The 12,172-nt window shown below is 50.0% G+C and overlaps 1 protein-coding gene and 1 long non-coding RNA gene across 4 annotated transcripts in view; one reads left to right on the top strand and one right to left on the bottom strand.

The window, feature by feature from the left end:
• MGMT (O-6-methylguanine-DNA methyltransferase) overlaps positions 1–6,696 on the bottom strand; it is a 225,169-nt gene extending 218,473 nt beyond the window's left edge. Inside the window, exons 1-2 of one of the 3 annotated variants that reach the window (XM_045164130.1) lie at positions 6,342–6,696; positions 4,181–4,317 (exon numbers count right to left, since the gene is read on the bottom strand). In XM_045164130.1, the coding sequence (XP_045020065.1) occupies positions 4,181–4,317; positions 6,342–6,566 (362 nt within the window). In that variant the 5' untranslated portion in view covers positions 6,567–6,696. Of the gene's footprint in view, positions 1–4,180; positions 4,318–5,639; positions 5,835–6,341 lie in introns of those variants that run through there. The other 2 variants (XM_045164128.1, XM_045164129.1) reach the window with 2 other exon arrangements.
• Positions 6,697–6,711: 15 nt separating this feature from the next.
• LOC123331454 lies at positions 6,712–11,601 on the top strand. The gene is made up of 2 exons (XR_006548102.2): positions 6,712–6,870; positions 11,064–11,601. It is a non-coding gene; the product is annotated as an uncharacterized LOC123331454 (long non-coding RNA).
• The last annotated feature ends 571 nt before the right edge of the window (positions 11,602–12,172 follow it).

Below are 12,172 nucleotides of genomic sequence, written 5' to 3'. Positions count from 1 at the left end.
AGCATTTTTAAACCAGCAATATGTAAGGGGAAAAAAAAGATTATACCATGAATTAAATGATGTGGTACAAAGGTTCAAGGTTGATATAGGCTCCTAAAATTAACTTATTGTACATTTAAAGAACAAAGGAGAAAAACATGATTATGTTGACAAATCCACAAAAACTGTTTAACAAAATTCAACAGATTGAAGAAGCACTTTCAGAGTGAGAGGGGTCACCTACTAAAGCCAACAAGGGCAGCAGTCACCTGCTGTTCCCCCACGACTGGGAACACGTACAGAGGTCCACTGCGATGATTTTTATTCACTGTCAGACTGGAGGTTCTAGTCAGTGCAACAAAAGTAACAGAAGGCAAAAAGACCAGAAAGAAAGAAGCAAGGTGCCTTTACTCACAGACATTATGATTTTCTACAGAGAAAACCCTAAGGAAACTGCAAAAGAATCCCTGGAACTAAGAAGTGGGCTCAGTGTTACGCCAGCAGCAGCGCACTGCGGCTGCTGAGCCGCTCAGCCGTGCCCACCTCTGTGCGACCCCACAGACGGCAGCCCACCAGGCCCCCCGTCCCTGGGATTCTCCAGGCAAGAACACTGGAGTGGGGTGCCATTGCCTTCTCCAATCCAGGAAAGGAAAAGTGAAAGCGAGGTCGCTGAGTCTTGTCCGACTCTTAGCGACCCCATGGACTGCGGCCTACCAGGCTCCTCCATCCATGGGATTTTCCAGGCAAGACCACTGGAGTTGGGCAGCAGTAGTTTAAAAGTAAAAAAAAGAAAAAAAAAAAGAAAGAAATTAAGTGGATTTAGAGTATCATCAAAAAACAAAGTATTTAAAAATGTTTTACAAAATACACACAGATCTTCAAGCTGGAAACTACCAAACATTACTGAGAAAAATTAAATAGAATCTAAACAAATGCAGAGATAAACCACAATCATGAACTGGAAACATCAATTTAAGATGTCAACCCTCCCATAATTGATACATAGATTCAATGAACTCCAATCAAAATCCCAGTAGGCATTTTTGGAGAAACTGACACCTTGATTCTAAAAGTCATATGGGAAATTGAAACCTAGAAACCAAGACAATCTTTCAGAAAAAAAAGGGGGGGTGGGGGGCTTAGCACAAAGCTACCCCAAGCCGGAGCGGCACTGGCACAGAACGCATGAAGGTCAGCGGGACAGACACTGTCCACACGCACAGCCCACACGTGTATGGCCATGTGACTGCTCTTCAACAAAAGCACCGAGGCAATTCCCTGGACAAAGGAATTGGTTCCCCACTCCCTTCCCTCAGCAAATGATGCTGAAACAACTAAGTAACTTGGGAAAAATTGAGAACCTCACAAGTGAATTCGAGATGATGGAATACCTATCTAAACAGGAAAAGCTAAAATTATGTTTTTCAAATAATTGAGAATGTGAAATCAGAGCAGGCAAATATTTCTTAGGGACACAAAATACGCTGAACAGAAAGAAAAAAATAGTTGGTCTTCCTCAAAATTAAAAACTATTCACTAAAGACATTAGTAGAAAAATAAAAACATGTCCCCAAATGTGAGAAAATGATCAGTACAAATATCTGATCACCAAATTGTAAAGAGAACCACAAATTTAAAAAATACCAATTAAAAACACACAAGAGACCTGCCTCACAATGAATACTTACTGAGAACAGTGTTCAAAGATCAGTCAGCAGGAAAGGGCAGGTCACCACAAAGAGAGTGCAGACTTCATACCCACCAGGGTGACTAAACCTCTAAAAACTACCATCACCAAGCACGAGGGCACAACACAAACTCTCCAACATTCCTGGTAAAAACACAAAAATGGTGAACTGGGGAAAGTGCTGGCAATTTCTTAGCAGGTTACACATCCATTTGCCATGCAATCCAACCATGCAATTCACACCTAGGAATTCACTCAAGAGAAATGAAAACATCTGTCCATAAAGAGGCTTGAACAAGAATTCTCTTAGCAGTTTTATTAATGGTGGCACCAAATTGGGCAATTCAGCTGTCCAGCAACATGAGAATGAACAAGCAAGCTGTGGTATAGTCACAGAACAGACTGCTGCTTCTTAAAGCATGAACTACTTACTGATGCACAGAACAATGTGGGAGAACTCTGACAACATCACTGAATCAAATGAAAAAACAGTGTATGTTGTATGGCTCCATGTGTGTAAATTTCAAGAACTGGCAAAACTAACCCAGCATGACAGAAATCAGAACACTGGATGCCAACGGGAGGGGCTGACTGAGCGGGGGCATGAGGGAACTTCCTGGAGTGTTTTATATCTTGCTTTGGGTTGGTGGTTGCATGGCTTTACATATCTGCAAAACCTCACTGAACTTTATGACTTAAAAATCTATGGATTTTACAATATTATGCAATTTTTGCCTTGGTTTTGTAAATGAAATTGTTAATTCTGAGTATTCACAGAGATAATTTTTATGCTATTCTAATTCTGAACTCCCCTTCCCTCGAAATTAACCACATGTAACAGACCCCTGGTTTGCACCCCCCAACACACACACCAATCGCCTCCATGCAGAAGCCTTAACTTCAGCCAGCACCCAACCACCTCCATACTCCAGCCTGGTGTGGCCAGTGAGGTAAGACAGGAGCCAGGGCTGCTCTGAAATGGGAGGGCCTCCTCTCCTCTCCCCCGTCTGCTCGGGAGCGGGCTGTGGCACTCTGCACCCAGAGCCCAGCCTGCAGATGCCAAGGGGAAGCTGGGGGCCGGACTCCAGGGGCCATCCCCCAGCAGACTCAGCTTACTGCCCACCCACCTGTGCTTCTCCCCCAGAGAAATGGGCCGCGTCTTGCGAAGCCCTTGGTGGAGAAGCTTGCTTTCTGCAGCACAGCCTAATCCTGACTCGACGCAGCAAGCACAGAGGGCAGAAGCAAGGCTAAGCCGTGTCCTCCCTCTGCGCTCTCACTTGGGAACAGGCACTCGGGGCACTTTAAGAGGCGCTTTTCCTCCTACCTTTTCTTCCCCAAATTCACTGTGTCTTTAAAAAAAAGAAAAAAAAAATTCAACGCATAATTTCTGTGACTTACTGTGCAATGAACATGCTAAAAGACAAAACGACATTCTCTCTACTAAGTATTCGGTGCCTGTGGCTTTCTGAGCACTACAGCCAGATGGTTCTCAGAGAAACAGAGAAGACCGTATTCATACAGTTCAAAGGTTTGCTTATTTTTTAGTCTTAAAAAAAGACTATTGATTGTAACACGCAGCTCTACAGGAAAGATCTCGACAGAGGCGGCGAAAGCTGGTATTTATTACTGCACTTGCGCTCATTACGGCCGTCTCTGACAGGGGTCCATTAAATCAATTTTTATGTTTCTTATGTATTTTCTTTATCTAACGTTCCTGGCATTGTGTTTATTAGCCAGTTAAGACAAACACAGAGCAGAGGAGTGGGTGGTTTTTCCCCCTCTTCTGTCAGAAATAACAAGAACTGCAATTTTAATACAACTGCTATTCACAATCAATGAATGAAGGAAATGGAATGTTACATTTCACAAGAAAACATTAAAAAGTGCTTTAACTTTATGTTTTTACAATTAGAGAAAATACCAGAAAGCATTCCAAAAAAGGGAGAAGGGAGTTCCATTAGAAACGGTAACATGCTAAACTTCCTCTGAAAAGGGGATTTTCCACCCTTCCCCTCAGCCACACACACACGCCAATGTCAGACACCACTTCCAAGAGCCCCAGTGGGGCTCCTGATTAAGCGATTCCAGGACTCTGGAATAAAACTCACCTGGCAAACTGATGAACAGTGAAGGCTGGTCCCGATTTAAAAATCAAGACTAGGCAAGCAGCTCCCTGTCACCAAATTTCCAGAGGGATGCCCCCAGCCTACTTGCTTAAGAATCAAAGTGTTCAATGCTCACGGTACCTCTGTGTACGTACACATTAATATGTCTTGGGGCTCCTAATTCCAGGTTATGCTGCTATGGTTAATCAGAGGTGGAAGGGGCCTGGGCAACAAGCACAGGTGCTGAAAATAACACTCACGGCCCTACCATTTCTAGCGAAATGCTACTCGCTGTGATTTGTAGCGTGGGGCTCCTGTTACCCTGTGATCAGTGGCAAACAAGCAATACCCATATGCTCTCTGTTGCTCTAAACACAGGCCGTGGGCGTCACACAGGACGTTCACTCACTCAGTGTCTGGGGTCTTCCCGCCATGCAGCTTTATCCCATGCAGACCCTGCTCACAACCAGAGATCTCCAACTTCCCCAGAGGGCTGTCCACCACTTTGTATTTCATTTCACAGGTCTTGTCCATTCTCCCAAGTACCTAAAGAGAACAATTACTACAGTTAAGCCTATGTGAAAGAGTTTGGTCACTTCTAAAGCATAACAGAAGCCCCAGCTATATAAGACATAAAACATCTTCTGAAGCTTGCTTTCCCATTTTTTGAATTTAATCATAATGTGTCATTTTTATAACACAGTTACTTTGGAGACAGAAAATTACCGTAATTGCACAGAACAGCAATGCATTCTCCTTTCATTTCCTTAAATTACTATCTCCCTTTCTTCTCATTTATCTTTAACCAATGCATAGTCAAAGATGAAATTAAAGCTCCTCTTAAATAGTCCCTAAAACTATTTAAAATAAAACAATTACCAACAACTTTTTCAATGACAACTAAAGACAAACCATTTAATACTTTGAATAAAGTATATTTAACAATAGAGCATTATGGAGTGAACTTACAGAAACAGTGCAATTCAACTCCGCTCTTAAAACAATGGTACCCGTGTAAGCAGGTGGCTGGCCAGGCAGACGCACGCTGGACACAGCTCTTTCGCTCTGGAAAGCACACAAATTTTAGCTACAAACTGAAGTCGCTCAGTCGTATCCAACTCTTTGTGACCCCATGGACTGGAGCCTACCAGGAATTCCTCCATCCATGGAATTCTCCAGGCAAGAAAACTGCAGTGGGTTGCCATTTCCTTCTCCAGGGGATTTTCCTGACCCAGGGATCAAACTCGGGTCTCTACATTGTAGGCAGACACTTTACCATCTGAGCCACCTGGGAAGCTGTCAGGGTAATCCCCTCTTTTCAATTTTTAAAGGGACCCAAAATGTAAGGACTTGAGCAATAGGGCAGCCCTTCATCCCTTCTCACCTCTTAGAACAGGAGGGACACAGCTGGGAACAAGATCTGTGTCTCTGACCTTCTGCATATGACCTTCTCCATTTCAGGAGAAGGGCTTCGGAGGGGGGTCTAGTGGTAATCAGGAGGGTGAGGAAGAACTTGTCCAAAGAAGCATACAACAGCTATCCTATGATGTATCATCCATGTGAATTTTGAGGGACGTTAATTTTGGCCAACTCAGCAAAGGTTTACAAGAAAGAAAAGCTGTACTAAGAGCAGTGAGAAGCCAGGACCACAGTTTAGGCTGACTGACATTAAAAACAAAGCTCTCAACTCCAGAGGCGAGGGCTGTGGGAAGCCCACCTGGCCCGGAGCAGCACTGGGCTGCTTCCTCCCCGCATGGACCCCTGCCCCGCCTCTAATACTCCTCTCTCCAGAGCTCCACCCTCAGCCACAGCGGTCTAGGGTACACCAAGCTCCCAGGCAAGGCCTCCCTCTGAGCTCGCCTGCTTACCTGCTCTCTCGACCTCTGTGTCCCGAAAACACTCCAAATGAACTTGACCAAAACTGTCACCTTGCATAAATTCTCCTGTACACAGCACTTCCACCCATCCCTGCCCTCACCCAGGCCCGGATTTGCCCCGGACGACGCGTTCCCTTGCACCTCGCCAGCTGCACCTCCACAGGCACTCATCTCTCACTGTCAGCTCTTTCGTTCCCACCCCATCCTCCAGGACTCCCCACCAACTCTCACCTTACTGAGGAAGGGTGCCCGGCACTCATTACACTTGGGCTCTTCCCACGCCAACCACCCCCAGCTAAAACACTAACGACGTGAAGGGGCCACAGCAGGGCCAGCGAACTGCAGCCCATGGACCAAACCCAGCCCAGTACCTGCTTTGTAAATAAAGCTTTATTGGGATACACCCATGCTCGCCACTTGCAGGCTGCTGGCCGTGGCTGCCTTCACGCTCCAGGGGCCGAGCCAACTGGCTGTCCTGTAGCCCTATAAGCCACAGGCGCTCCTCACACACATTGAGGGCTCCAGTCTCCGGGTGTGGACACCAGAGACTGCCCCGTCCCTGACTGTCCAGTCTGCACCACGCAGCCTGCTGTCTGCCTTACTGGGAAACCTCAGCACACCTCCACCACTCTTGCCCCAGATTCTTCTCCCTTCCCTGTGCCTTCCACCTGCTCCTAATGTCTCTTGCTGTACCTCTGTTCGCTGAACCCAGGGTAGGCCAGGCGAGAGCAGGGAAGCTGGAAGAAAACTTGAAGAGCCACAGGAACTGCAGACATGTTTAATCTCTGCAGGCTGGCACAGCAGCCGCAGCAGCAGCAGACATGCTGGAGCCTCTCCTCTCGAGGTTGACCCAGCAGACGCAGCCACAAGGCAGCCGCAAGGGCATCTCAGGTGGTGTTTACACAGGGTACTGCGCATGTGCGGTGCTGTAAGTGACCTCAGCTGTTACATAACCACATATTCACAAAACATGGGGCAGGAGCCGGCAGCCACGGGGCGAGAGAGAGCCTGACCACCACCACCACCTGGCCAACTGTTCTTTCCCTATGTAAGGCCACGCTGATCGCCGCCTCTGCTCCCCAAGAGCCCAGGACAGAAGAACGAGCCATGCCTTGAAGACATCAAGCGGCATTCCCCAAACCCCATGGTGCTCCAGCATCACTCCAAAGGCTCAAGGGCGCATTAGCAGAATAAGAAGAAAGCAGCTTTGTTTCTCTACCAAGTAAGTACTCGCCAATTGTTCACCGACCCCTGCCCCCTACTCATTCCTGCTCAGAAGCACTGGCCTCCGTCAGGCTGTTTCGCAGGCAGGACTCCTGCTTACAGGCATGGGAAACGGGTACTGGCTAATTTAAGCACAAAAGCAACTTACTGAAAGACTCACAGAAGTTCTGGGAAGAAGCTCAGAAAACAGTAGGAACCAAGACTGGCCACCGTCCAGCCACAGGCGGTACCAAGCCTCAGGATACACCTGTGGGAGCTCCGGGGACTGCAGGCACGCGGCAGGCCCCGCAGGCACCGCCGCCCACAGAGAACAGGATGCTGTGACCACTGTCGTGCCCTGCTGCCTGGGCTCCCTCTCACGTGTCCCGGGACTCGAGGCCCAGGCAGGAGCTCAGAGCTGGCGTTCGGCCAGGCCCGTAGCACCTGCATCGAGCATCCAGGAAGAAGGACAGCTGCCAGAAGGGCTTTGTCCGTGTTGGACCCCCTCAAGGACACGGACCGGCACTGCTACAGAAAGTAAGACTGGCACAGTGCCAACCAAGAGAAAGGTCAAACGGTGAAGTCCTTTCCAGGCCTCAATTTTCTCAACAATAAATAGGGATAGTAATATTGTTTTCGCCAACCTCACTGGGGTATTCTGTGGGCCCAGCTGGAGAAGATGGGAAAAGCCATGAATGGGGTGGGCCACATACTCTTGCATTTGGAAAGGACCTCTGTCCGGCTCGGCACAAACCCAACCCTCACCCTTACTCCAAGCAAAGGCTGGAGAGACACGTCCAGGTGTGCAGAGCAAGCCAGGGGCAGGCAACGAAGGTGACTCAGGGCGCAGGGGCACGAGGGATCCCCCCACTTGGGAGGACGAGCGAGCTTGGGCCCCTCCTTGCTCCTCTGGGAGAAGGGCCTTGCATGTCATGCCAGCTTCCTGAGCACAGCCCAGACTGGCTGCACTTCGGAGGCCACTGGCCTGGAATGCAGGGAAAGGGCAGCCAGCCAGCTTCTTGAGCTGGAAGGGCTGCCTCTGGACCGAATAACAGCCACACACTCCAGCTCCTCCACCTCTGAGGGGACCACGAGGACTCCGAAGCTCGGCCCGAAGCCGCCGTGCTGCCCCGTGGTCTGCAGCGGCACACACCTGGCAACACAGCACTGCCCGGACCACCACCTGGGCTCAACTCACAGCCTGCGTGCGGCTGACTTCTCACTCTCAGAACCAGCTCCACCGGCCTGCACAGAGCGTGGGGGCCAACCACAAATCACGCCAAGAACCAACAAAGGGCAGCTCGTTCTTAACAGGAATAACTGGCAAGTTCAAAATCTCAGTTCTGAACAAGTGGCATGTCACTTCCAGCCATATCCATGTAGCAGATCATGTAGTTACGTGAAGTCTGAGGGAGTGAGCTCCTTAGACTTCCTTACTGGGTAAACAGGATGGAAATCAAAGCCTACTTCAGTGTTCCTGAACGTGAGGACTCCCTGAGGACTCGGGCCTGGTACCCGCGGCCCAGCCCCTCCGGCCTCAGCCTGGCTGTCCTTTCAGGAGCGCCTGTAGGCTTTCAAGCCCATTAGCAGCACCCTGCTCGTCAGATAATGCACCATAACCCACTGACGGCTACTTTGCCAGAAAAAGAAAAGCTACAATTTTTACAAAATTTTATACCAACTCTGCCAGAAATGGCATTTGAGACTCCACAGAAGCCTGTGCACAACTTCCTTTCCTGTAGACAACCAGGACATTCTGTACAGAGTCCTTCCATGAGCAAGAGTAAAAATTAGCTGAATACTGAATCCTACTATGTAATGGATAATGTGTCCCCAGGACAGAAGCGCTGGGCCATTTGGCGTGGAGTGTGTGCTGAAGACAAGCCCAGGCTGAAATAGCAGGCGTGCTACAGGTCCCGTGGAGCTGGCAGGCCTCGCAGAGGGGTCGGGGGAAGCCAGCAGGAGAGATGGGGGTGTCACAGACACCAGGAGGGACCCTCAGAGGCTGGAACCGGGCAGCAAGAAGGGCGCGGTTTCAATAGCAGGCGAACGCATCAGGGAGCCAGGGCGTCTCAACACAGGCTGGTGGGAGGTACCGTCTGGAAAACAACAATGCCAGACACACACGGGGCTGCCATGCACACGGCGGCACAAAGAAGCTGACGGAATCCTGAGCCCTACAAACGTGGCAGGCCTGCCCAACACCCCCACAGCAACGCCCCCAGGCCCCGGAGGCCAAACCACCGCCAGCTCTGAGAGGGAATCCCATCAACGGATGCCCGCTCAGAGAAGGCCATGACTGTGACCCCAACAAGCGAGCTGCAAAGGGAACAAGACCCAGGAAACACACTGCTCACTGCAGACTCTCCAACATTCACAGCCCAAGCACCAAGCCTAGGGCCAAGCAGGCTTCTGGCAGCCTGGCAGGACTCACGGCCAGGCTGCTGCCAGGCAGGGAGGGCGGCTGCCCCAGGGGAGCACGGCCGCCTGCTGTAGGGGAACAGCTGAGAAGGTCTGGAGAACATGACATCTACACAGAGACCAGAATCACAACAAGGAGCTGGCCAGGCGAGAAGGTGTGCTTGGGAAGCCGGCCGGGTGGGGAGGGAGCCCAGCAGCAGAGCGGGGGGCCGGGGAGAAGGCCCAGCCGCTGCAGAGAGAACCGCAGGCAGATACACGGCCTCTGTGGGTCAGCGTCAAGCCTTGCTTTGTCCCTGAGGCGCCCCAGAGCTTTACGCTGGGGACAAATCCACCAGGTTGGCCTTTTCAAAGACATCCTCTGGCCGCTGTGTAAAGAATGGGTGGGCACGGAGGTTGGGAGTTGTGGTGGAGACCACGGAGACAGTTCGAGGACTGAGGATGAGCTCAACCCGTGCAGGAGAGAAGGCAGACTGCATAATGTGCCATGAGTAAGGATTAATAGTAAATGTCTAACAATACTCGAGGGCCCTACACATGAGCCCCCAGGCTCAGGGGCTCACAACTGGAATAGGACAAACGCGGTCCACTGGGGGAGGAAAACTACCCACAGAAAGCAAATCCTGCTGAACAATCTCTGCAGCCTTTGTCTAGATCCAAAAGTGCTCTGAAGTAAAAGTGTACTTTAGACTATTAATATAGATATGGTAGAATGACTTAAAGTATCTACCTGCATCTCTTACCTGCATGTTCTGAGTTTTCTACAGTAAATTTGAAATTCTTTTCCAAGGATAAAAACTGTATTAAAATTCAACATAATATACAGAAGATGTCAGCAAATGTTCTACATTTATCATTGTCTCAATCTCACAGTCATCAAACAAAGGACTGTTACTACTTTTCTTTGTAAAATAAAAACTCTGGGGTATGAAATTTTATTTGACTTACAAAAAAATGGGGGGGGGGGGGGAGTTCTTCCCTGTTAGTCCAGTGGTTAAGAATCTGCCTTGCAACGCAAGGGACACCAGTTTGATCCCTGGTCCAGGGGACGATTCAGCCTGGGCTCCACGACTGCTGAAGTCCGGACACCTAGAGCCTGCGCTCTGCAACAAGAGAAGCCACCGCCATGAGAGAGGAGCCCCCACCCGCCACAACCAGAGAAAGCCTGTGCGCAGCAATGAAGACCCATCAGAGCCAAGAACAACTAAATCTTAAAAAAAAAAAAAAAAAAAATGGTTGAACAAAATAAAGACCCAAGGAAGAAATCACCTCTCCTCCTTTCCCATCACTAGCTCCTACACAGGAGGCCTACACAGCCCCCCAGCACCCTGGGGCCCTCCCGTCCTGCCTGACCGCACCTCTGGCTGGTGAGCGCAACTCACCCGCATCTACTGCGCCTGCACACAGACACGGCTCTGGCCTCAGCGCCGGCACCGCCACTCATGCCGCTCGAAACGCCTGCCCTTCATTCTGGTACCGCGGCCTCCATCACTTAGTTCACAATCCTGCTCAAAGGTCACTGTCTCAGAGAAATCTTCCTGAAACAGTCCATCTCCTTTACCCATCCTTTCCCATTCTTTTCCTTCATAGCACTTGCGTCATATAAAATTATACTAGATTTATTTTATTTGCCATGTGTTGCCTTCACTAGGATGTAAGCTCCAATACAGGTAGCAAATGTTATGTGACAACTCTGGCCAATGAATAAGGAGAAGTCTGCTTGTTTTAACTTTAAAAAAGTTTTTGTGTGGCCAGCACCATCTCCTCCCCTCTCTCCCTTTCTTGACACTGCAGATGTGATGCCTGGAGCTGCAGCAGCCGTCGAGTAAAAGCCGAGACTACAGAGCCTCTGGCCCCGACACTGCCGTCCCCCCTACGCCAGTGCGTCTGTGGCCAGGAGACCAGAGAGCCTCCAGCCCCGACACTGCCGGCCCCACCACGCCAGTGCTGTCTGTGGCCAGACTTGTACTTGTGTGAGAAAAAGAAAGCTCTATTTGTTTCAAGCCAAGGTTGTGAGGATTTCCTGTTTTCTTCAACTTGAAAAGTGAAAGTGTAGTCTCTCATTCATAGCTGACTCTTTGTGACTCTATGGACTGTAACCCTCCAGGCTCCTCTGTCCATGGAATTCTCCAGGCAAGGATACTGGAGTGGATTGCCATTTCCTTCTCCAGGAGATCCTCCCAACCCAGGGATCGAACCTCGGGTTTCCTGCGTTGCAGGCACATTCTTTACAGTCTGAGCCACCAAGGAAGCTGACGCTGTATACTAACACTTAGAATGCATCATAGGTGCTCAGTAAATAGCTGTTGAATAAATTAGGTAATTATCCAAATCAGTCAAGTATGCTTGATGTGAGGACTCAGAAGAAGAACTCCAGGATTAATGACAGGCTGGGGTCTGAGGGCCAGAGGATTCCTGGAAGAGGTGCCTACACAAAAAGGCGAGTCACGTTTTCTGAGGGAGGGGTGGAGGAGGGGGCATTCCTGGCGGGCAGGTCTGCGTGCTAAGGCCCTGAGCCAGAGGGAGCACAGGGTGCCTGGGAGCTCGGGAGGCCGCAGACACGGGAGGACAAGGACCCCTGTCAGAGGGAGCCCACGGCAGTAGCTCCTGTAGGGACACGAGCAGGGGGACAAACGGAAGCACCAAGGACCCAAGAGCCTCCCAAGCAGGGGAGGGGCATGCGGTGTCTGGGGTGCTGTAACCACCCCGCAGGGTTATGATGCGTTCATAACAGAATCTGCTCCAGTAACAGCAGGCCATGCTGGTTTCCAAGCCAGAAAGAGGAGGAAAAGTTACCACCCAACCATCATTACTCCTAAGCACCAGCTTTACAGCTGAGGAAAACAGGGGCCTGTCCTGGAAATGGCGATCTGCAGGCCCTTCTTCCAGAAGCAGCCAAGTGG

Source organism: Bubalus bubalis, chromosome 23 (genome assembly GCF_019923935.1).
Source record: "Bubalus bubalis isolate 160015118507 breed Murrah chromosome 23, NDDB_SH_1, whole genome shotgun sequence".
NCBI classification, from domain to species: Eukaryota; Metazoa; Chordata; class Mammalia; order Artiodactyla; family Bovidae; genus Bubalus; species Bubalus bubalis.
The sequence above is the reverse complement of the archived record's forward strand: the minus strand, read 5'-3'. Positions and strand labels throughout refer to the sequence as shown.